Source organism: Tetrao urogallus (genome assembly GCF_951394365.1).
Source record: "Tetrao urogallus genome assembly, chromosome: 1".
Taxonomy (NCBI): Eukaryota; Metazoa; Chordata; class Aves; order Galliformes; family Phasianidae; genus Tetrao; species Tetrao urogallus.
The window spans coordinates 155,452,277-155,479,374 of NC_136813.1; the positions used below are offsets into that span (position 1 = coordinate 155,452,277).

The window sequence follows — 27,098 nt, forward strand, 5'->3', positions numbered from 1 at the left end:
GAAGCTTTTTCTGACTTTTTGTCACTTACCAGATATCTCCTCTAGGCACTGTTTGGCAGTCTTACTGAATGACAAATCCATTTTAGTAGGACTGGTGCAGGAATCAGCAGGTGGTAGAGAGGTACTGTCATTTTCTGAAAGAGTTCTGAAAACAAGCAAGAAGATGGATTATTATCATCTGTCGTACAGATATCAATGGAAACAAACAGTAGCTGCAGCTCAAACTAAAATTATATCTCGATATACATCCTAGATAAAGACATACGGAGAAAAAAAACACGAATGTCACATTCTTACTGAATTAGTTTGACTCCAGTTAGATAAATTTGCAACTCTGTCTCTTCAAAAACAACTCAGGAGCTTAAGCTGAGAAGTTTGGAACCATTTTGTTTCCTTACTTTTTCTTTGCAGGAGTCAACCAGATATAGGCAAAATCCATTTAAATCTGTTAAGTCACATGGTAAGACATATATAAGGGAAATGAAAACTTGTATTTCATTGCTGAAATACTAAGTGAGATAGGCCATGTGTGAAGAAGCTTAGGCAAGAACGGAATGGAAATCTGGCTTAGATATTTAAATCCATGTGCAGCTTCTTTCAATAATGCTCCTTATATAACTGGGGAAATGGAATAATAAAAAGTGATTCCATTTACTTACTAACACATAGCCCACATTTTCTGTGATGGCATATTTCTGTGGATATCAATGCTAAACTGTAATGGGTACACTTTGGATACAGTGGATAAAGTTATTTGCCACTGCAAAATTGTAAGTAGCAAGAATACACTAATACATAGATTATAATATAGAACATAACAATTATATCTCTTCCTAATGAAGAACTGTAGCATAACTAGATGATCTTCAAGGTCCCTTCCAACCTAAGCTGTTCTGTGATTCTGTGATCTCTCCTACCCATGTGCTATTCAATCATGATGACATTAAATAGCAACCTGTACCACATTTGTATACAGTAAAAGAATGCAACTAAAGATAATACCAGCTACTTCTCAAAATAAAATGGAAAACATTCTTCAGTTACCATTGAATTTTCTCCAGTTTTTCTGACACGAATAACACACTCAATCTTCTGATTCCTTGAAAGACTGGTGAAATATTTATATCTCAATTTTAAAGCATTACATTTATAGCTCAAGTCTTAAAATTCACAACTGTGTTTCTAATGACCAACTAAACTGTCAACACACAAGCATTTAACTTATCACTCAAAATAATTCTGCGACAATTTGTGTCATAAAATTACCTTCTTGTTAATGTTTTCTTCATTACATATTGCACAGATTTTTTCAGTAATTCATGGCAATAACTGAGGGAACAGATATATGCATATACAATGGAGAAAGTTCTGTCATGCTGAGATCTGTTGATTGTAATCCTTTCAGTCATTTAACTCTGACCTTAAAAACAGAAATGTGCACTCCTTATCTCTTTCTGCACTTTGGAGATTTGGGAAATAAACAACAGTTCTCCAAAAACAGTTTTTGCTTCTTGTCTACTATTTCCCTTTTCACACTACTGGAAACACATATGCAGCACACAGTTCAAGGTCAAACATGTCCTATTGACCCTAAATGTGATTTTACATCTACTGTGTGAGGACAGTCATCTCAGTAATAAACTGAAATCCCACAGCCCCACCTGCTTTCCTGTCTTGCTTCAAATCATCAAAATGAATGAGGGACACATCTACTTTCACTGAATGTAACTTTGACAGATCATGAAAGCTCTGTCTGGTCTTTATGATGACACATAGTGCTGGATCAGCCCAGGACAAAAGGTCAGCCCAAAATCATATCTCAGAAAAAGACACTTACAATAATAGTAAAGATAATCAAAATGTTCTGCATTCCTTTCATTAATCTCAAAAAACTATGCTACAAGCACTAGAGACAGAGAAAGGCTGACATTAAGAGGAACGCTAGAAACGTGCAAGCTTCTATTGATCTTGCACTAAGGGCCCTCAGCTAGTTGAGAACAGTTCAAACATTTCTAGCCACATCTGTAAATGTATATGGACTTCACATCAGTCCACTTCTGTGTAGAACTAGAAAAGGATCTTTTTCACCTTCTGACCTTATGGCATTGCATGCCTGATTGTGTAACTGTTCTTCCATCAATCACTGCCATTAGCCCAGACAGGGGATGTAAACCCCTCTCTGACTGACCAAGAGCCTTATGTACGCTATTTTCTGAAAGAGGATTGAAAGGATCTATTCTTAATTATTTGCCTTTCTGTAACTAAAAAAGGGATTAATTGATCTGGATCCTCACTAGACACCAGTATCCAACATTTGCACTTCTCAATCTAGAGAATGGGGAGAAAGATAAGCACAGAACTTCAGTGATTTGGACTACCCTCTGTCAGATAGCATTGTCTGTACAGTCAACAAAGACTAATACAAAAATCACTACTGACTATATGGTATATATTTGCTCATGTTAAAAGGGTTGGATTCCCCTATAGGTAAAAGAGCACAGATAAGTAAAGAGTGAGGTAAGTAAAGAAAACTTCAGAATGAGAGCATCTATTCACCTAATATGACACCTAAAATGAGTAAAAGTTTTCACTTGTTCAACTCAGGTCAAATCAAACCTTCCAGAGTTATACCAAACAGCAATTAAAGTACATTGTCTGGACAACGTGCTGCTTGATATGGTTTGGTGCTTGTGGTGGCAATGGTGATGAGGAGACGGTTGGACTGGATGATCTTATAGGCCATTTCCAACCTTGTGATTCTATGATTCTATGATTCTATGATTTCTGTTCTTCATATTTGTTTGTTTGTTTGTTTGTTTGTTTTCCTCATTTTCAAATACCTGATACAGCTATAATCAGGAGATGTTAAAAAAATGCCATGAGAAGAGATACTTGCAAAGATTCCCATTTCAAATTTTAGAATCCAATTGGCGGGATGAACCACAGCACAAAATCCAATTTCTGACATAAAAAATAGCATCAAAATCTAGTCTCAAGCTAAAAATACTGAAGAAGTAATATCACATAACACCAATAATTAAAAAATGTTTGATTTAATTTCTAGAAAGACCATAGAAACACAAACCAAATGTAAATGCAATGAGGTTTTCTTAACTTCACAGGCAGCCTGAAATAACAGATCTAAGAAGCATGAAACGTTTCTTTTATCTTACTTCAGACTTGAAAGCTCAAATATGATGTAAAATAAATTTGATTTGATAGAAAACACATTACAAAGAAACTGCTTTACTGACTATATTCATCAATTTAATGTTCGATTTAGTAAAAACATCAGTGATTCTAATTATTCAAAGTGACAGCAGAAATTCTACAGAGGACTATGGATTTCGAACAGTTGAAGTTCTGCTTACATAAGAAAGGTAGTTATTTGCCAGTGAAAGTTTTGGGCCAAAAAGCACCTGCTCAAGGACTGTGCTTGAGTAACCCAAGGAGGAACCTGTGGACAGGGCCTCACCAACAGGTGTTTCTCTAACAGGCCTCCACCTATCTTGCCAACAGCCAGCACTTCCACAGCAGCCCTGTTTTTGGTGCAAGATGGCCAAGGCCCTGTCTTTTTTTCTGGAGCTAAGTTTAGACCACCTGGGTTGAAGATGGTCTAGTGGTAAAAGGCTTCCAAGCAAAATCATGCATCTCCTGGGAAACAATGAGGTCCAGGTATGGACAGGGCACCTGAAACATCAAGTTTGTTTTCCTCAAAGCCAATCACAAGGTGTGATACTTTGGATTACTGATGTAGATGCCTCTTTGCTTAGTTCAATCATCATGATTTATTTAAAAAAAAAAAAAAAAAAAAGAGGAAGGTGAAATTGCCAGAGTTGCCTTCCCCTGTATTCCTGGCTGTTAATTCTTTCTGTGGGTCATATTAATCCTATGAATGACTCAAATGTCCTCTGCAGTACTGCAGCACACATCATTCTCCAGGCAAGCAAACAGTAAATAAAATATATTTTCACTAAAATTAGACAGAGATCTTAATGAATGGACCTGTATCATCTACCTATTTGTAGCCCACTGCCTTTAAAAAATAATACTTGCATCTCTCTTGTCATCAAAGAAGACTTTCAGTTTTTTCAAAACACCCTGTTGACACTTCTTCCAATGCTATGTATCTGCAGTTTAGGTTCATTTAAGCAGCCGTCATGAAATCAAGACAATCTGCTTTCTATTTTAATCGTGGCAATCAGAATAAGTTTATCCCCAACTCACTGAAATACATGTTACCTATTTGTAAGAGATTAAGACATGCTTAATGGGACAAACTCTGTTCTCAATCACACCTGCACAAGCTCATTCAGTTTGATTAAAATGATTGTGTACAAAAGTAATTAAGGACAGAATTTGAAACACTACTTAATAATCTGTTTTTAACACAGTCAGTGATTTCCTGTCTCTAACAAAATAGCCAACCTTTAATAAACACAGATAACATCAAAGATTTGTTTGGTTACTGCTTCACATTTCACATGATATCAGATTAATGTGCTGCTTTTCTTTTCTTTTTTTTTTTCCCTCAACAGCTCTCTGAGCTGCAGCTGTCTTGAATGTGTATTGCTGTGAGTGTAACAAACTGGCAGGACCACATCTGGAATATGAGTAGTTTGATCACCCATGTTCAAGACATGTGAGTTAAATTGGGAACAGCTGCAGAGAACGGCTGCTTGGACGATCATGGGAAGGAAGAAACTCTCAGAGAAAACAAAAGAGATAATTTGGTTTAGCCTTACAAAAGACAAGAATGGGGATAAGCTTATTCTCTGATGCATTTAAAAAGAGCGATAACAAATTCAAGAGAGGAAAGACAATTTTTTAAGCTAAAGGATAACATTGACAAAATAATAAATTGAGGCATTCTGATTTGTGTTGTTTGTAACTAATTTCTAACAGTGAGACGAAGGAATTACTGAAGGAAACCTCCCATTGGAGTAGTGAGGATATCTAGTTTAAGATGAAGCTTAGTTGCTATATGATAAAGGCTTACAGGGCTGCCAGTGACAGAAGACCAAACAAGACTCAGAATATCATTTTTGGCCTACTACATTTTACTGATTATTCAGTCAAAGGGAGAAATCTGTATGACATGTAAAAGAATAACTTCAGCTCGTAAATAGTGGGAAACTAAGTTATCAGGCTAATGTTTTAACTTAGTAATCAATTATGTGCTTAAATGATTTATTCCCCTGCTACCCTCCTTTCTACCTTTGAAGCCAACTCCTCTACACTGGAAACTTTTCTTGCACAATTAGTTGAAAATCAAGCATGAGAAAATGGGAGGATTTTTCTAAACGCTGATGTTATATGGCAATTTAGTGCTACCTATGACTGCGAAATATTGGTAGTGACTGTTGCTTTAATTTCACAGCAGTAGTGTAAATAATAGACATCAACAAAGCACTGCAGTATAAATTTGAGTCATCGTATTTTTAAGAGTTGCAATATGCTTACCAGCACAACCTATTATTAACAAACACAATTATCTGATAAAACATCCTTTAGAAAAAGTTAATTCTAACTCCACAGTCTATGACTTCAAGTCACTAAAAGTGGACACAAATATGGTTTCTACAAGCCCTGCAGGTGCTGTGTTTTCAAGATCTTTGAAGAGTAGTTTAATTATTTCCTTAAGCTGGTACAAAAGCATCCTGAAAAAGCAACTGGAATTGAATTTCACTGTGCCTCCAGAAGTGCAACCAGATTATATCCTCCTTTCCATCTGTCATAGCTATGCAGTTCCTATGTGCCCTTGAAGCTATGGTCTGGTAATACAGTTGTTTCAATTATCATATAGGAAAGGAGATGGGAAGATTTTAGTACCTGGTAACGTGTTTCTTTATTATGTTTATTTTCTCTTCGTACAGTGAACACTTAGTCCTCTCCAAATTATAATTTAGATCAGAAAGATGGTTTAGAAGCCATCTCATTCAGTGTTCTGCTCTAAACAGATCCAGTCACACGAAGTTGCTCACTGCTTCATTTGATTAAGCCCTTTCTGAGGACAAAGCTTCCACAACCTCTCTGGGCAACCTGATAAATTCTCATCATCTTCATGGTGAAAATATTTTTCCAAGATTGAATCAGTGTTTCCCCTGTTGTAACTTGCATGCTACCTCTCATTCTATCATCCTGCATTTTGAAGAGTCTGTCTCCACCTTCTCTATACTAGGCTGCTGAAATCATCAGCTTCATCCTCTTGCTATTGAAATAGCAATTCTGAGTGGTCTCAACTCAGACAGTACCAAAGGTTCTTTCATATGTGTCCATCATTAACTGACAAATTTACCTGAAAGAGTGACATTTAATCAATTCACAACAGGATGATGAGCAGTTGGCTAATTCTCTTCTGCAGCTTCTAAACCTTCAGAATGTAAGGCACTAAATACTTCCTGAGCACTGCAGCCTCTGGGATTTGGGCACTTCAAATTCTGTATTCTAGTCAGCAGTTACTACAGGAATCAATAAAATAAAACTAAGTGACAGTTCATGTGATAGAACTTGACGCTTTACTGAAAAAAATTTCCGTTAGTATTTTAGCAAGTCCACAGCAAGTGCTAATTGCAATCCTTTCACATATTTCTTGTGGGTTTGAGATGATTTATGTCAACTAAGCATTTACATTATGGAGTAAGCTAATATTTGCGTTACTACTGGGACTGTTCTGTTTCCCATTTTATCGAAACAAAATAATCTTTCCATAATTTGGAAAAATAGAGCAATAATTGCATACAATAGGCACTTGTTTTTGCAAGAAAGTGTTTGAAAGTACCAGTTATATTACACTTCTGAGCAATATATTTGAAAGCTATGAACTCCTAATACTGAGTAATTAAGCTGTTACTTGATTAAGATTTTAGGACAAAGATTCAGACATTATTTTCAGTTTTGTGTCTTCCTTCCCTGTTTTCAGTATAACCCAGTAAGCACTAAACTTCTGTATTACTCTTCTCCAACTGAAATTTAAGCAACACTAGGAATATGACCAAATTCTACAGCCAGTTTTGATATGAGTCCAACGGATTCTGGCAGATGGTGTAATTTCCATTTTCCTCTAATTCTGTCTGCATGGAAGAATGTGTAATTTAAAGTAGGGGCTGGTTTACTTCAAAAAAATACAATCTCTTACACCCTCCTTTGAGTTGTTTTTCCTGCTGCATCTTTCTTATCAAGCTTTCTGGCAAACAAATTACATTTCCTTCAGCCTGTCATAAATCCATTGGACCCTGCAGGCAAGTTCAGAGAGGACATTAAAGGAGATGTAAATAACATATTCACAATAAATAATTACTTCCTGATGAGGATAGAAGAATTTAAATTACATCCATTTAGATTATGTCAATTGCAGTTTTTACTGTTGCTAATCTTTGAAAAGAAGTAATAATCCTGTAAGCATTTCCATGCCATGGTGTTTAAGAGGCATAAATACAATGTGGCATCAGATAGTGACCAAGCACGAAGAGTGCAAAGCCGAACAGTGCAATGTATCATTTCAGCACCTACTAGTGAAATAGCCTATTCTATCCCATTCTGCCCATTAGCAGTGAAAATGTTCTATTTGAAGCCATGAGCGGTGATAACTCTTCAAGTACTCAGTATTCACGCTGGTCTCAAAGAAACTCTTTGGAGTAATTCCTTTTACTCACAAATCTACACTAACATCCTCAGAGCTAATAACTGATCATTGCCAAATATACGGAATCCACAGATATCAGTGATAAACCAGAAAAAGCACTTGTCTATTTAGCCTTGTGTTGATAGCCTATACTAACTACGGTAGTGTTTTGCAGTTGGATGAATTCTGCAGGTTTCTGGATAAAATGCATTATCTTTTTTATTAATTTATTTTGAAACATTTTACAAGGACTATAATAGATGTTCACTGAGTCTTGACATTCTTTCTAGCTATAAAAAAGACTGCTAGTCTGAATGGTAACTATTGTTTATTACCCCACTGATCCATAAAGCTGTTCCAGTAGCCAACAAGTATACCTGAAAATTCCAGGTACAAACTGTTGACATCACTCAAAAAACATTTAGATTTAAAAGCAACAAAATGTAAATATAGTACCCTAGCTTTGTGTACACTTCTACTTGCTGTTTGTCCTCAAAAATAAACCTGCTGACTTTGGAAATATGACTATTTTATCCTTGGTTATATTTATATTCCTCTGTGAAATCGTCGTGTACTATCACAAAGCCCTTGAGAGTTGTAAGGAATGCAGTTACTGTGTATTTGTGGGTCAGATTCAGCTTTCAGTTACAGAGATATACATTGAAAAAACCTCATTAAAGTTGGCCTGTTACCCTGGGCTCATGGCATTCTGAGATCAGACCTTGGCTCGGAGAAATGTATTTTCATGTGAGATTTAACTTCAAATGCAGTCTCTTTTACTGCTTGTCTGAAGCAAATAGAAGATTATTAATACAAAATTTTGCTGGAAGATGCACACTTATATCACCCTTTCAAATTCCAAATACATTTTTCATCATGATGAAGCTTAAAAGAGCAATAAGGTTTCTCCATCATGCAATGAAATGGCATAAATCTGTGACAACACTGCCATTAAGTAACAAAAGCATCTGAAAGCAAAGCATAGCCTCCTTTTCTCTCTCCTTATCTATGCAGTCTAACACATATGTAGGCCATCTTACGTACCACCCTGCAAGTGACTGTCTCACTGCAAATATTCCAGCCAGCTATACTGAAACATTGCATATTTAGTACACTCAGTAATACATTTAATTAAAACTCAGGAGGCAACTCACTGCATACTAGAATAAGTGTATCTTATATAATGCTTTTTGCCCCTCCCATGTGATTTTCAGAACTGCTTTTGTTCAGAATTAACTTAAACAGTTTATCACTCATCAAGATTGGTTTTGAAGCTATGTTTAGTTGTATGTAATGATATATATACTCCCTCAGAGCCTACTTCAGCATCTCTTTATTCTTTAGCCAAGATTATCTACAGCAATACTCGCTAACAAAAACTGCCAGTATATTTTGTTTAATAACATATTTGTCATTTTATCAGATGTTAAATTTACCCACAACTGTAGCTGAAGCTCTCCAATAGCTGACATCTGAAATCATTACTCAAAGCTGCCTGCCAGTCTTTCTACACTTACTCTGTCTTCTGGTTTGTATAACAGTGAAATCTCTCATTTTCCTTTGGTTGCTTTACTACATAGCAAAATAAATTCAGACACAGATCAATACATTTAACTGCTCATTCCCCTGTTCCAGAGCCTTGGCCAGCAAAAGATCATGCACCACCACTAAAAATTAACTGCCTCTAAGGAGTTAATCTATATCTAGTTCATGTATAAAAACTAACAGCCAGCAAGCTTTTCTCTCTGCCCAAAATACTGGAACGCTTTCGAACGCTTGCAAAAGTTTGTATATGTTTTTTCTTCTAATATCCTACAAGTCATATTCTCTGAAAACGTCAGCAGTTTATTTTAGGATTCTTTTAGCAAATGGTGCATTTTAAGCAAACATTATCAGATATCAGCAAATAAATGTTGAGGTTCTTAAACTGCACACAGGAATATTCTCACTGGAAACCTGACTCAGCCACGACCTTTCAAAAACAGAGCAGGAAACTCATAACGTGACTTGGATTTCCAATCAAAATATCCCAAATTTTAAACGGCAAATATTTGTGATGGAGTGCCTTCATATAAAGTAGAGAATCAGTGTTCCAGGGGGAAATTTTTTGTGAAGCAGTATTACTTAAAACATAATATCAGAAAAACGTGTGATGCTGTGACAGCATGTGGAACCTGGGAGATAAGAAACATGACAGTGTGATAGCTCATCATGTTCTCCATTTTAGCTCTCTTTTCTGAATGGTAACACAAAACCAATTTTCCTGAGTGACCTTACCTATAAATGAAAGGGGCTACTGTGGCAGTATTAGGGTGGCTGTATTGCTGTTGCTGAGGAAGTTGGACAACACCATTCCCCGAGCTTTGGCCGCTGCTTGTTGCTGTGCCTGACAGAGCTGTGGAGGGCCCCGGGGTGAGAGCAGTGCTTGGTTCTTTCCCTTCAGAAAAAGCAAGCCCACAGGAAGGAGAAGCCTTCTCGTTAAGTTGGGACTTAGGTGTTGGTTGGGACTGGTTTCCTTTTGTAGTCCTCAGTTTCTCAGCTTCCTTACTTCCCACACATGCAGATGAAGTACTTTGCTTTGCTGTTGGCACCTTTGATCCAGGTTTTGGGATCCCACTAGAAGATGGTATTAAACTTTCTTTCTTGGCTGTTGCTGTCTTGCTTCCCTTTGGGATTAAGCTTGCAATTTTTGAGCTCTTCTTTGTAGATGTTTCAGTGACCTGGTCCTTCTCTTCCTTGACAGTTTTCTCAGTGCAAACTTTATTTTTGTCCCTGTTCTTTTCCTCTTTGTCCTTTGGCTGTAGCAAAGATTTTTTATTGCTGAGATTTTTGCTTCCAGCTTTTGGAGGAGTTAACTTCGGTGATACTTTAGGACTGCTACTTGTGGAACCACTGCTGTTCATCCCACCACTTAGCACATCCACCTCACCACACTCTGAAAAGGTGTCATCCTCTCTCCCGCTGTCACTGGGCCCTGAGCTCAGCGACAAAGGCGGTCTCAGAGCAGTCCTAGCATTAACCAACTTGAATTTTTCCAGCATAGATTTTTGTCCAGATGAAGGGGGCTTCACACCTTCAGAAGGGGGTGGCTTAAGCCTGTCTGAGGATGGAGTAGGGGAGGTTGCAGGACTGGGCTGCTTCACGGATAGCATGGTCGAGGTCGCGCTGTGTTTGACATTCATGGATTTGCTGCGCCAAGGCTTGCTGGCACTTGGAGAGGGTATGGCAGAGACCTGCTGCTGCCCAGTGCTGGTGGGATGCTGCACATTTCCATTCATGCCTGCAGATGGGTGAGGGCCTTTTGGTGAATCTGCTTAAAAAACAGAAAGAATGACAATGGTACAATTATTCTCTCATCATCTCCTGCCTAAAGGTAACAGCATACCCCCCAGCATAAAAAGCACAATCGCATAAAAACTTTCACAAATCAAGGTAAATGTGATTTCTAATAAATATATTTTGCATGTGTACAGAGCACACAAGAATATATGATCAAAATGCCTTTTTTCCCACCATTATGGTGTTGCACAATACTTCCTGCTACGAGCTCAAGCATGCCTGAAGATGCCTGACTTGTAACCATCCCATTATACAAATTAAACCTTCCAATGTAAAGATTTTATCTTTAATAAGTTGTTTAAAAAAAAAAAATTCCAGTTTCTAATAATAAAAAAATCTGAAAGGCCAAAGGAAAAAAGAATGCTACAAACATTGGAAGAAAGCAAAACAAAACAAAACAACAACAACAAAAACTGAGAAAGATGGTATTTTTGGTGTTTATCTAAATATATATATATATATCATAGAAGCGTAGAATCATAGAATTGCTCAGGTTGGAAAAGCCCTTCAAGATCACTGAGTCCAACCACCACCTAACCGAACTACCCTAACTAACAACCCTCCACTAAATCATGTCCCTGAGCACCACATCCAAACGGTTTTTAAACACATTCAGAGATGGTGACTCAACCACCTCCCTGTGGAGCCTATTCCAGTGCTTAACGACCCTTTCTGTAAAGAACTGTTTCCTGATATCCAACCTAAACTTACCCTGGTGCAACTTGAGGCCATTTCCCCTCATCCTGTCATCAGTGAGAAGAGACCAACCCCGCTCTTGCTGTAAGCACCTTTCAGATATTGGAAGAGAGCAATAAGGTCTCCCCTCAGCCTCCTTTTCCCCAGACTGAACAGCCCCAGCTCCTTCAGTTGTTACTCACAGGGCATATTCTCCAAGCCCCTCACAAGCCTTGTTGTCCTTCTTTGGACCTGCTCCAGCACCTCAATGTCCTTTCTGTACTGGGGTGCCCAAAACTGAACACAGTACTCGAGGTGAGGCCTCACCAGTGCCAAGTACAGGGGCAGGATGACTTCCCTAGTCCTGCTCACCTTAAGATGAGACTACAAAACATGTAACAGAAATACAGTTCATATAGTAGAAAAACTATGCTTGATATTTCACTTACACAAGAGGACAAAGTTATACCCTGTGGCTCCCCTGTCTAAATAATACAGCAGATGAAGACAGAAAGGACATATCTGCCTCCAGCACAGTTTGAAGCTGTGTGCAATTTCCATTTTTTCAGTCTCAGTCCTTAGGCCATAGTATGGATTAGACTACCCACCTAGAAGTCTTAAGGTCAATAATACAGGAAAAGGGGGATTTTGAGCATCTCGAGAGAAGAACTGTTTTTTCTTTAACAAATAGAATGCACACATAACAAAATGTACTGATCTAAGCACAATAATTATTAACACAATAGAAATGTAACAGCCCCTACTTATTAACTCTATTGCCAATTGCACTCCAGAAATCCAATCACTTCCACCTTCCATAGATGTCTTAAATGCCATCTGCCGGGAGTATTTCATGTGCACAGATTTCGAGAATATTTTGAATGCTGGGTCCATTTGATTGGCAATAAAACATTAACTGACATGAGTGGCCTCAGAGCATTTTTTGGGAGAGGTGAGGTGATGGCATATTTCTCTGGCTCCAGGCAGCATCATGCATACAGAGATGTGCTGCTGCAGAACTGTTCCCCACTCCATGACCAAGGCAGGAACTGTGGCTGGGCCCCTGCTATTTTCTGGTGAGCCTCAGATCCTGGAACAGAGCCTGGGGCGAACAACAGCTGTTACATATTAATACAGCCCTCAGGCTTCCTTAATTTATATCAGGGATCAGCCCTATGGCTGATAGCCTAGGACTGGGTGTGCATGAGGACCTTCTTGCACATATGCATTGCCTTCCACAAAACATGCCTTCATTGCACAGGAGGATTGGGGTATTTAGCTATCCCAGAGGTACTGCAGTTGAAAATTCACCTAAAGTATGTGCAAAATTAATGAAGAATAGATGTAACAATCTGAGCACAGCAGGATGTCACTGAATTTTCTTGAATTAATTCTGTTATACTTGTCTGGCTTCAGGCTGTTAGTTTTACCGAAAAAGAAAGCATCCTGATTCTAAAGAAGAGTACAAGCACTGCCATATTTCCTGCTATATAATATTGAACTAATGGGGAAAAAATTGTGAAAAGAGAAGTATTCACTATTTCACCACCAGCTTGTTCTGCCACATATGTAACACACACAGATTCCAGAACCACTGATTTTTATTTGATCCCTATGTCACAAACCATAAACAGCATCAAAAGGTACAAACAGAGAACTTGCCTTTTATATTAAATCTGAAGTTTCCACTGCACACTATCAAGAAATAGAGAGAATCTGTATGTAATTAATGATGTGGAATAGAAAGATTTATCCACTCCTAGTCCAAATGTATGACTTGAAGCTGTACATCCTTCATTGCTTTCTGAGCAATTGGATTTAGCTCTAGCTGCTCATTGTATGAAATCTGTCCCCACCTTGTGGTGCTTTTGTACTATAAACTAGGACAAAATTTTCATATTTATATACACTAAATTTTACAAGCAGATGGGCTTCTTGTATAGGTTCCCATTCCTTTATTATTGAAAGGCATAATCAAGTTCTGGTGAAAACAATCCTGCATTCTGCTTGGGAGCTTTGTGCTGCAGGGCTCAGCTCAATCTCCTTTGGGAAAGCATAACTTCAGCCCCTTAGGTGTGCATTGCAGAAAGCGAAATTGGCTCCAGAACCCAATATACAGTCCTTCTCATCTGCTTTCTCGTCACTGATCTTTGCTGTATTCGGTGCTAGTAGGGAAGACAGGCTCTGAGAAAACAGCTCCCAGCTGCAGCATAGCCAGGCAGGGATTCTCCAGATATACTGGAGCAGGCATAGAGTTTCCAGCAGGCTTATTAATAATGCTATGCCAGGTGCCCAGATCATAGCACTCAATGTTAGTCACTCACACCAGAAAGGTTAACAGAAAATGGAAAAGCTATAAGGGATAGCTGTAAGAATGCCTGACAGAATGGGAGCTCTGTGTAGTGATTTCAGCCAGTTCAGCTATCACATTCCAACCAGAGAAAGCAGCCATCTCTTATCAGAACAGGAGGAGGATAACACCACCAGGGATCATTGGTGGCATACGTGCACCAGAGCACGTGTTAAGAAATTGGCACTGGGTGCACATACTGACCACAGAATAATGATCTGCAGCCCTCAGAAAATGGAGATCTAGAGCAGCATTTCCTAGAGTCCTTATGAACAAAATAATTAGAAAAGCACTGAAATTGATTTAGGACAATATATAAACAACATTTTATGTTGTAAAGGTAGGCAATTATTTTGGTGACATAAAGGTCCTTATTAGTATTCAGAGACAGTGTTCCTAAGCTCTGAAGTGTAAATATTTGTAGGCTTGATTTTTTTAATGTTAAATTTGCCTTGAATTATTTTGCTGTTATTCTCAAAATGCCGTGCCTTATTACCTATGTGAACCATTAGTTTCTTCAAAGAGTTTTATTTTCCCAGTTTTCTTTTCCTCTGTATTTCACTAAATCCAAAGGACATAGATGTGGTGTCACCTGAATAACTTTTTTGCAACCCATCCTAAAGCTGTAAAGTCCAGGGCAAGAAAAAGACTCAAAGTTCCACTCCAAAGTTTCTGCACATGACATCTTTATCATTTTGGTGCATCTTTTATTTTATTTTTTCCCTGGATTTGATCACTATAACATAATGTTACCTATATCATGGCAATGCATTATGTCCATGAGTGAAAATTGGACTGTTCTGAATGAGCAGCAAAACTGCTTTCACTAAAGGGGACTTTGGCTTTCATATGGTATAAACTACGTACTAAGCAACATTCAGAAGAGATAACATTAAATAACCTACTAAATAATGACACATTACATAGCAGACACTTATTACATCTTATTCTGGACCACTTTAACTCTCCTTTATGTCTATGCCTGTATATCCTTTCCTTACTGTGACTGAGCTGAAAACTGTGTAATAGGAGAACAAATTTCAAGTATTACTTATAATTGGATCAAAAAACTCTTATGCTGTACTTCTTTTCTAAGATCTCTTTATAGCACATACAGGAAGTTGTACAGCAGCAAAAAAAAAAAAAAAAAAGCAGTATTAAAAGTGGTCTGACCTTGAAGAGGTTTGTATATTCTCAGTTCTGTTACCTATTTGCATAATGCATGGCATCCCCTTTTCTGCTTCAGTTTATGCAGCCCTAATGAAGAATCAGTTGTTTGCTATACGATCAAAGTCTCAGAAATTAGTGTATGTGGACTGTATGTCCGTTACAACCTGCTGAAGTTGTCTTTCTGCAAGCATCAAGAAGCAAAAATTAAAATACTAGGCTTACTGTGTGTGCTGGAATGTAAGGAAAGATAATTTTTTCAAGGTATAGTGCCACTTTTTTTTTAAAGAGACATTTGTTATTATTAGTACTGCTACTGTGAGGGTTCAGGTTTGTCTCAGAAAAAAATTCTTCAGAAACACAGAACACTCTCAAGTACTCAAAAATTAATATAACTTGGAAGTTTCATTGTAACATTTTAAAAATAGCCATTATAATCATTTTATTTTTAAAATATCATGCTACAACTACTTTTCTAGTTAGGCAAAGAAGTAGTTTAGTGAATTGAAATACCGATTCCCATGTGTTCTGTCAGTGTATTATAAAAGAAAAAACAACAGATAGCTATCCTCGCATTTTTTCCTCACAGTCATTTTCTCTAGCATTTTCTTTATACACATATTGTAAAACCTGTATTCAGCTTATATTTGCATGAAAAATCAATATTCCTCCATCTGTTTTGCTGTTTTTTCAAAGGAAGAAAAGAAAGCAGATAGAAACATCTAATATGCAATACTTAATTTAGTTACGCAACATTATATTTTCTATATCCTGTAAAAAGAACTGGATGCTTTTTATACAAACAAAGCCACCCTTATCTTCTTGCTAGTGATGACTTCACTAAAAACCTCATCAATGTTCTCATCCCCTGCTGTGAAGAAATGAGTAAGCAAAGAAATCCATCATGCAAAAAAGCCATGAAAATGTGCAATGCCATGTAAACCTTAGCAGTTCAAAGACAGTTTTCAACTAATGAACCAAGAGCAATCATAGCAACAAGCATGCCAAACCTTGAATCATTTCACTCTTTCACATATTTCAATAGAAGATTATGTCAACATTATAAAGTAATTCTAAAACCTGAACTTGCTGTACATACCTTCACTCAAGCGGCCACATCTCCTACTTCATAACTTCACTATCGTATTTGTGAACTAACTGTCTGCTCAGTTTATTCTCCGATCTCTTTTTAGTTTTAGTCTGTATGTCTTGCAATAAACAAGTCCTTAATAAAATAAACTGCACTACAGAGCTAACTAAAACATTCAACTGATAGTAAAAGTAAAAAAGTAACTATTGAAAGAATGGTTTTATATCTTCAGATACAGCTAGGGGCAAACTGTGTTCATCAGAATTTTATAAAAAAAAAAAATCTGGATAGCTGCCTGTTGCTTGGATGAAGAACATTCACTGCATACTTGTTCCTCCCACAGACCCCAAGGATGCAAATGGGTACTATGTATATTGTATCATTTTCAACTGTATTCTAACCCAGAGATATGAATAAAATGTTGTTCATTACACAGAGGGAGAAAGAAGGGGAGGACTGGATTAGTTACACAACTCAGAGGGCTGAATTTTTACATTATTATTTCTGAGATAAAGCCTGAACAGGCACATTTTCCAGGAAAACAGCATCAGAGGACTGATGAAATGGAAGGACTAAGGGAAGTTTGCTTGCAAAACAGACAATCATGCTTAAAGAAGGCAATAAAACATGACCATTGAATTCAAATCCCTGCCAAATTTCATTACATTTGATCTAATTTCCAATTCTCTGTTCAGTCTGACATAGGGTCCTGAAACAATAGACATGTGTGATATTCCTGTGTATATGTAACATTCATCTCCTTTAGACGCTCTCATGAAAAACACAGCAGCCCTCCTATGGTATGAGTGGACTTGAACATGGACCAAGATTATAGGCAAGCAATATGGATTTATTTTCCCTTCAGAAGTATCACTCGAGGACCTTTCTATCAAAGAGGGATGAAATACTCAGTAACATCTTGAAAGGTTTCCATTCTTAAATTCTACCCCAACTCAATCACAAGTCCTAATTCAGAGGGCTGACTCCATGGTGCTTCCTCCACAAGTCTAAAAATTATATTTATTTCTTTGACCCTGGTGGATAGGAGCTATTTTTTTTTCATCGTGTATTACTTCCGTAAGAGTAAGTTGTCTAACTTTAATCACTTACCTTTTTCATTTCCATTTGCATATTGTGGAGGCTTGTTTTTGTCAATGCTGTTAAAGCTCTGGCTTCTCCGATTTAAATTGGAAGCTCCCTGAACTTTGGTACTGCTGCCTGCAGCTGGCACTCTTGAGGGTCCTGGAAGCCTAGAAGTAGAATCAGAAACTGGTTTGTTGTATGCAATGCGACATATAGAAGAGGCGGTATGCAAATATCAGACCAGAACTCAAAACCAATGACCAAAACCAATGATTTTATGTAAGCAACAATAAACAGGAGGATTCAAATTGGGTAGACTCAACAAATGAAAATAAAAGCTTATCTTTATGCACACAGAAGAGAAAAAAAGATGCTTTCTAGATTCGCAAGACACGTAAGAAGATGCTTTGCATTTACCATTAACATTGCTGAAACAGATTCACCTTAAAAGACCATTAAAGCGCAGCATCAACTTGTATTTAAGTAAGTTACTTTTCAAGAGTAAATTTTACAGTAATTGATTAAAACACAACAATATATAACTGAAACATATTTCATTTGTCTAACTGTACTCAATACTCCACAGCTGCGTTTAACACAAAAGCTGGTATTTCAGTTTTCTTATTTGTTTATTTTCCAGAAGACTATTGTCTTTAGCAATTCTACCTCTTCAGGCTTGTAATTTCAAATAAGAGTATTGAAAATAAATGTTTCACCTAAACACTACAGAAGAATGCATGCCTTTTTGATACAAGTACACAATGTAGGTTATGCAGTTCGTTTGTTAGTGTTTGCTGCCACCATCTGAACCTTACAGGGTGGCTATGCAAAGGAAAAAAATGCAGACTGATATCCCAAGTGTAAGCAAGTGTAAGCTTGCACTGTTTTCTGTCTGAATCTGCTCTTTGATGAAAGATTCTTTAACACATCCTTGCATCAAACTTTCTGCAGCATCTTTGCGGGTCACTCCACTTCTTTCCACTTTGGTTCTCTGACAGACAAAATGAAATGCTTAAATTGGAAAGACACTTTTTCCATAGGAGAAGAATATCTATCTTGCGTTTTTCATTTATTGCAATGATATGATGATTTTAATAATGTCAATGCAAATTAAGTCAGATGTATTTAATTATGCTACACTATATGATGAAATAACAGCATGAGAAGGGAGAAAAACATCACAGTACAATGAATTACAAAATGCTAGATTTCTTGTAAACTTTTTATGTTGACTATTCTAGTGTAACAGAAAGGTTCAAATTTTGTTTTCATGAGCAGACACGTGTAAACAGCTCCATGTTGTCTTCCTTTACCAATTTAAGCCTCAGAGAGCTAATCCATCCGTTATTTTTACGGCTCTTCCTGGCCGCCAGCCTGCCCTGCTTGTCTGTGCCAAGCCTGCAGCAGACTGTCTCTGCTCTGCAGCTGTACGCGTGCTAACCTTTACTGTGACCCATGAATTCTAGTGATCTTCTGCTCCCTGAAGAATGCACTAAAACAAACTTAAAAATCCATTTGCTCCTTCTCATTACCCTAATTTGACAGGCAATGAGAGCCCCGAGATCATTTGTCAAAGGTAATGAAAAAAGCAATGAAAAGGCATGTGCAACACTGGAAACTCATCCGTTCTGTTAAAATATAAAATATGCATATATTCTGCATGCCAGAATTCAAGAACTTGCCACAGTAAGCACGTTATACATGAGGTCATTTGCTCTACACACTTTCCAGTTTACCTCATATGCTGTCTCTTTTAATTGAATTCAGGTTTTAAATTGCTCTTGCAGAATCATGTTAAGCAGCTAAGGAAATGCAAAGAGGAGAATAACAAATAAGGGACAAGTCACATACCTCTGAACAGGCTTCGGAAACACTGCCACAGATTTAAAGTATTAGACATTAAACTGTTAACCCCAACATGTTGAATGCAGACAAGACAGGAGCATCAGCAGTAAGGAAAACAGAAGACCTATAAATGCAGGTGCAAAGCAACTGGACTGTGGTATAGCTCACTTCAAGCTATCGCCAGCAACTCAAACCATGTTAGTACGCTATGCTGCAAAATGAAATCTTTATTGTAGATTATGCAACTTATAGTTCATTGTTCTCACCAATGAACTGTCCAGCAAAAGTATGATTAATGAACACATTAATTGCACGCCACAAAAAAAGAATAAGCTTTAGATCTCAGCTTCTTTCTTCTGCAACCCGGCTTGTAGATTTTAGTGCTCGTGGTGCTCATAGTGCTATAAGTATAGGTGAGAACAGAATCAGGGCAGCTGTGTCAAATTCACAAGCAAAACAAAGCATTTTGCTGACAGGGACTGTGTTGGGCCTACACTTGAAGGAGCAGAACTCTTGAAAGTGCTTTTTACTGCCCTGTTTTGCTTCTGCATGAACTTGGCTCTATGAACCTCTCAGGTAGGTTCCTGATACATATGAAACATCTACTGGGAACTGGGATGGCTCCCAAACTTTTTTTGCTTATAACTGAAGTATGAATTTGAGCTACAGAATAAAGAGCACTAAAATCACCAACTAACCCTCCACCTGGTATTTTACATGCAGGATACAAAGATGCAGGATACATATAAACCAGAAATATTACTAATAAACAGTACAGATCAGCTCCTTCCAGTCCATACAAGGCTTTCCTATTGTAAAGCTCATTGATGCAAAGTTTGCACGCATAACATCAATACACATTGATTAATGCCCACTTATGTCCAAAGGATAAAATACCAATGGACATTGACTCGCTTGAGTATCGCTAACAAGCAATAAATTAGAGATATTTAACTGACCTAGAAGCCTTTTTTTGACTGGTTGCAATTCCACTGTGATTAGACTGAGTTGCATATCTGGCTGTGAGACTGTATGAGAAGAAACAGAGAAATTGAATTAAAGAATTTCTTTGAACATGTATAGAAAGAACACACTTACCAGCAAACTATGAGTTAATGAATGTAAATTGAACATGGAGAGAAAATACAAATCAACTGGCAAAAATATGAAGTAATGCAACATGCAGATTTTTATGAAAGATGCAATGCACAGATTATGAAATAATGGTATTGCTATAACTTGTCTTATTTTCTAGAAATTATTTTAGAAATTGACAGTTCGGGCACAGTGACTGAACACTAGCTCTGCTATGTAAAGAGCACTTCAACACTTTATGCCTGTACTTTTTCCCCCACAAAAAAGTACAAAAGATGAATATACACCTATCAGCCCCCCTAGCAAACTGAGATTGCAGTCTGGCAGGTAGGAAGAGATTTGCTGCACCAGACCCAGTGGGGACTCCGAAGAATTTCTACTAAAGAAAGGTAACTCTCATGACAGTAGAGCTGTATAGAAAGAGAATTCCATCATAATTTTCTTTATTGATGGCAGCACAGTTCATGTATACAATGCATTACCGAGGCACTGAATCAGGGGCTCCATTAGGAAGGCCAACACGCGTACTCAGATTCACTGTTAAATTTCACAGGAAAATGCACCTTAGTCTATTAAGACATCCAAGTAGTTTATCTACAAATACTGTGCTTCAGGGCTAAAAACTATACATTCCTTTAAACATTCTGCAACGTATCTTTACTAAATAGCAGATTGATACTGCTACTGTTTCAACCATTTGCACAGGGGGGATATCAAAGCTATGGCCGAGATAAGGCCTCCTGCCAAGTAATTTCAGATACAATAAGCAGGTGCACCATGTGGGACCCATATAGCCTAAGGGCAGAGTCAAATGCCATCACAAAATCAAATTCCTTGCATTCTTCAGAAAGGGATAGAGAACTGAGTAAGCAGAAGCTCTGACAATCATAGTCTCTTACAGTTCTGCATATTCCTAACTATTCTGAGTAGTGATAAAACCAGTGTTTAGTTCCACCTTGACAGACTGGCAGAATGCACAGGAAATGCCTAGTGACACTGATTTTACCAGAAGAACATTAAGAAATTTCTGCTGGCCCAATGAGGTAGATAGGCTCAGCATAGAACAGAGGGGAAAGGTTGTCACAGGAGAAAAGTATTCCCACACAGGCATGGCTGCTCTGAAGAAAAGCACAGGAAAGGCACAAATAAAGGGACAAAGTGACACTTCCATGTGCTGCATGATTACTTTACTGTTACTTTATGAGCTTATACCACAGTAAAGGATTCAACACTGCTTCTATGCCTGCCAGTTACAAAATGCATGTGCTCATAATGAAAAATAAAAGGGAGACTACTTCAGTGTTAAGAGAGTAAAACCAAATCATTCAACATATAAAAGCACCATTCAATTCTCTTAACATCTAACTTCATAGTAATGCCGACAAAGTACTCTTTCATATGACTATAACTTTTGTGGGAATTGTAAAAAAATATAATAATATCATCATAATTACCGTATATATTTTTTCTATGTATAGTCCTTAGTACATCACTTCGTATTTCATTTGCAGCCATTTTTTCTTAATGGCTAGACATATAACGAAAATCTGATACATGATGCTTTACTGAAGTTGTTAAAATTGTGTTTAAATTACTAGCTCATCTTTTGATAAGTTCTTCCACTTCTGGTTTTTTTTTTGTCTACATACTAAACACTAAAATGAAGAAACCTAGCAATGGTTAACCACTTATCTGCAATGACTAAACTCAGAAGTTTGTGGGAAAAATGGAACGTCAAATTAAACCTTAGAGCATTTATGCTGTAGAAGTTACAATGATACACAGTACAATCAACATGGACAGTGAGCTGGAAAAGCAGAATGAATAGGATGTATCTTAATCACTGGCTGAAGAGCTGAAAGTTCTGCCTTGTCACGGTGCTTGGTAGCTTTTCTAACTTGAAGTGTTACTCCAGTGGAGCTGGAATCTACTCAAATCACTCAAACTCAGTTGCTGAGTTATTGATAAGCCAGTCCACAGAGTGACAGAACATTTTACTTTGCTTTTTTTTAATAAGTAAATGAAGCATCTATCTGGAAATGATCGCTGGAAAAACTTCTTTCCTCTCAAGCCTGTTTGCTGGGATTCCATCCACTAGCAAATTCAAGAATCTTTCTGTAGACCATATTCAATTTTTCCAGACAGTACTGACAGGAATGGATAGATTTGTCAACACAGTATCTAAGCATTGTGACTAAATTTATTTTTCAAAGCAACGTGTCAAATGAAAAAGAGAATTTTAGCAGCTCATAAAATAACTGTATCAAGCACCTAAGTATTTTGGTTCTTCCTTCTCCACTAGCACTTGATGCGCTGAACACACTGAAGCTCTGCACAGATGTCTGTTTTCCAATGGCTGTCCCCTCTGTTACAAATGTGAACTGCAACATTTCTAAAGTCCAGCCACGCCAGAGCCATTCTGAGTGCATAAAATATTTACCTGCTACCTTTCATCCTACCTGATACTTATCAGTGGGTAACATCTGGCAGTGAGGAAAACAGGCCTGTTTTGCTCAAAGCTGTATTTTTGTTAATGCTAATAAATACTCAAAGGCATTATAAATATATTCTCACATTGAAGCAGCACAGACGCATGCTAACAATCCAAAGAGCAGAAATTTAACATCACAGCATTTAGGATGAGGAATTATTTATTTACCAAAAGGCTAGAAAGTAGGATACTCCTAGTTTTCAGTTGTCTGCTCCCCAAATCCTTTCCATTGCCATAATACTCCTATCAGCAGCCTTCCCTGCTATACAGTCACAGTTTCAGCTCCTTGGAGCAGCCGCAGCAGCTGCCTGCAAAGCCCAGCCTTGATAAATTGGCATGAAGGGGACATAGGGATTGAGAAGGAGAACAGCCCCATCTGCAGAGCATTCAGGAAAGCCCAATGGGGCAGCTTAGAGATGGGGCTCAGTCCTGTCATCCAGAGGCTGGCACAGCCTGGATCTTTACCGAGGCCAGGAATAAATCAGCTAGCCTCTGGCTTCATGCTTATCACTCCTATTTAGTGCACAGAGAATGAGAAAGCAGATTCTTCTGATTAAGCAAATCCTGCTCAAAAGAGGCAAGATGTTGTGAACACATCTGATCCCAAAATCTTAGACTCTTCAAACTGGCTTCCAGGTGAAAACAAGCCCTAATGTTTTCCTGTTTCCTCTCACACTCCAACGAAGCACTAATCACCACAACAGAGATGAAATGACAGAGCTTGGTGATAAACTGTGAGAAAATGGAATAAGCATGCTGAGGCAGCCCAGAAAGAGAATTCACTGCGGTCTTAACTGGGGAAGTACTGAGAGGGAAGCAATGCAGATGTTAGAGACTGTGATGCCCCTGAAGTGCTAATGGAAAACCCCAGAGCTATACCACAACCAGTGGCTGTGCAGCACTGTCAGTCACTTTGGGGAGAATGCACCATGAGTGATAACACCCAGACAGGGAGCTGAATGAGGGCATGTAGCCACTGGCAGAATAAAAGGGTTTAAGAAATGGTCCTGAAAGATTCAGGCAATCTAGGAAGTCCACATCAGTCACAATACTAAATACTAATTATTAAATGCCATTCTGCTGAAAGTGAAGAGAAATACTCAACTAAAATGGGGACATAGGAAAAAAGATGAAGTGGGAAGACAAGTGACTGATAGATACTGGACTAAACTGCCAGAAGATGTTTCTGCTGAACAAATAGCATCGTATACCAGGAAAGAAGAAGCTCCTTGAAAGAGTATATAGCATGTAAAGTTGAAGGATACAACTTGTAAAAACCTAGATAGTAAGTACCAAGCAAGCTGATTCAAATAAAATATTTTAACTGCCTTCTAAAAAAGGTAACAGTGTCAGCCAGCATATCACCTACTTTCCATTAGCAGTCTTTTGAAAGATCAAAAGGATCACATTACATCACTCTGTCACAACTGTGTAGCCATTTTCCTGTGATGTTGAGGTGTTCGATGGCTTTAAAATGACAGTTATGTGATCTGTTAAAGATAGAAAGAAAACCAAAGGGAGGCCATAGTATATAATCAAAGTTCTACCTTACTGGCATACTTGAATTTTAGATGCTGTTGATCTTATAAAGTATATTTGTATCTCACTAGGGTGACTGCACTGCAGCTCCCAAGATTTTTTTTATTAGAACGATTCCTCAATTAAAAATGAAACAAAAAATAATCAGCAAGAAAATACTAGTTAAAAATGAACAGAAAATGTTCCTTAGAAGATCTTGATTGTGCTGTAGTCAATGTTAACTCTCTCTCTTGCTTTCAGACTACTTGACTGTACACTTCTCATCAGTCTGGCTGGTAGATAGCACAAGATACAACAATCTAAGGTTCACCTGATTCCAAATCCCAAGCCTGCCACATGCTCCACAGTGTTCTCCAAACAGTCTGGGCAGTGAAAGTATGCCCCATTCCTCAAAAGAGCAGACTAGGAAGACTGAGGAAAAAAAACATCAAACTCACTTTTCAAAGAACAATGTATTTCTGACATTTCTTGTGCTATTTTAGCCCAACCCTGGTGAAATAATGTTTATAAATATTAGAACATTGCTCTGAAAGTAATGCCTCCTGTTTATTTCTATGGAAACTATAGCAGATACAAATAGCACAAGAACAGTTGTTGACAGAGGAAGTTCTCAGCCACGCTATTTTTTCCAAAATACTGACCACTGTTAGCTCTCAATTTTTGCCAGTGATGAGCAAAAGCCTGTATGCTGTACAAATGAAAAACTGCATGGCGTTCCAGAATGTCCTTGTCTTTCACATCCCTGCCACCACTACTGAAATGTGCCACCTACTGCTTCATTGTGCTCACCATCCACTGTTTGGTTCCCATGAACAGCATCAGTGAAAGTCAATGGGTGCCATTTTTTCCACACAGAGGAATTCAGTTTCGCACTTTTGCTTCATACACACTTCCATGTCAGACACCATTTTGTCAGACTGCCCCTCTGGTGCCATCTGTCACATGGCAGCAAAATGTAACAAAATATTGCTGTGAATGTTCAACCTCTACTACCATACCACCACCATCTGCATTTGACAGCATGGGCTAACATAACGAAATACTGTCTTACTCCAAATGCAGTGCCTTCTATCTATGTGCTACATACATGCTTTTAAATCTTACATAAGCATGTGTATTTCATATATTTATATCATAGAGATACATACATATGATACAGAAACATTTATTTTTTCATTCACAGGAGAAAATGTATATCGGTGTTGGAGCAGTGTCCCCCAAGGGGCCATCTTGGGATTGATACTCTTCAACATCTTTATCAATGACATACACAGTAGGATCAAGCGCACCCTCAGTGACCTTGCTGATTACCCCAAGCTCATTGGTGCTTTTGACACATTAGAAGGAAGGGATGCCACCCAGAGGGACTTGGACAGGTGTGAGAAGTTGGCTCATAAGAACCTAATCATGTTCAAAAAGGCCAAGTGCAAGGTGTTGCATTTGGGTCAAGGCAATTCCAGATATGTCTATACACTGGGAGAAGAACTAATTGAGAGCAGCTCTAGGGAGAAGGATATGGGGGATTCTAGTGGAAAATAAGTTGGAAGCCAGAAATATGGTCAAGTGTGTTCAAGACCAGGTTGGATGGGGCCCCAGCCAGCCTGATCGAGTGGGTGGCAGCCCTGCTGACAACAGGGGGGGTTGAAACTATACGGTTTTTAAAGTCACTTCCAACCCAAAGAACATGTTAACACATGTTAATAAGTATGCCCAACTGTAAATATACAATAGACAAGAAAGAAGCAGATGGCTTATGTTCAGATATGTTAACCTAGTTTAACTTGTGCAATATCAAAAGAAACCAGTCAGCTTGATATAGTGTTGCCAACCCCGCCCACGGCAGGGGGCTCGAAATGGATGATCTTTATGGTCCCTTCAAATCTAAGCCATTCTATGATCTGTTTTGTATTAACTAGATATTTTTCCCTTCTGCTTTAACTTCTACAATCTTATACAGGAAAGATATCTGCATCTGATTCAAGCTTGGAAACAGAAGCAAAACTGCTTTCTCAATGTTTTCATGTTCATAGTTCATAACCCAAAAACTCAGATAACTCAGTTGTCCATCTACATTTATGTTCTCAGTCAGAACTAGTCCTCTACCACAGCGACTATATCTTTCCCACCCTGGTCCTAGTATTTGTAGTACTGTCATTCAGTGAAAGAATGTGAAATCACACTGTTAAAAAAAACAAGAAGGATGACAACTTAGTCAAAACATGCAACATAATGTGTTTAGTTGACATGTAACTCACTTCTAGCAATACAATCTTCTAAAAACCACTAATTTTTCTGAACAAATCAAGCAACACTGTGCTACCAGAACTGAGAATGTATTCTTAGGGATAATTTTATCTTTTATGACCCTATCTCTGTGCCATTTTTGATCTTGAACAAGAATACACCAGATGACCTACACAGAAATGTATGTCATTACTAAGACTGCAACAAAGTTTTCTCCAAAAGGGAATGAGAAAGAGGATGCCAAAAAGTCTGAGGCTGTCACTCTCTGAAATCTAAAATAATTGTCTTTGGAACATTTTCACAGATTTAAAAAAAAAAAAAAAAAAAAAATCATATTCATCAATGCATCCTATAGAATGGTTGGGGTTGCTATAAACCGCCATTAATCCATTAAATAACACCATCTATACTTCTCATTAGTTTTTTGGGGGGAGTTTTTTTGGTCAGTGAAGAGAGAAACTCATCATATCCATAGCTGCTGCAAAGAGTACTGTTCTCTTATTAACTGGTATCTGCCAAACAACAATACGTAGAATATCATTTCACATTCGCAGAA

General features: G+C 37.9%; 1 protein-coding gene across 2 annotated transcripts in view; it reads right to left on the minus strand.

Annotated features, from left to right (window-relative positions):
- NAV3 (neuron navigator 3) overlaps positions 1-27,098 on the minus strand; it is a gene marked incomplete at both ends in the record, with an annotated part of 252,259 nt that overhangs the window by 111,080 nt on the left and 114,081 nt on the right. For both annotated transcript variants that reach the window (XM_079541743.1, XM_079541742.1), the window contains 4 exons: positions 30-145; positions 9,902-10,934; positions 17,356-17,495; positions 20,133-20,201. In XM_079541743.1, the coding sequence (XP_079397869.1) occupies positions 30-145; positions 9,902-10,934; positions 17,356-17,495; positions 20,133-20,201 (1,358 nt within the window). The remainder of the gene's footprint in view (positions 1-29; positions 146-9,901; positions 10,935-17,355; positions 17,496-20,132; positions 20,202-27,098) is intronic.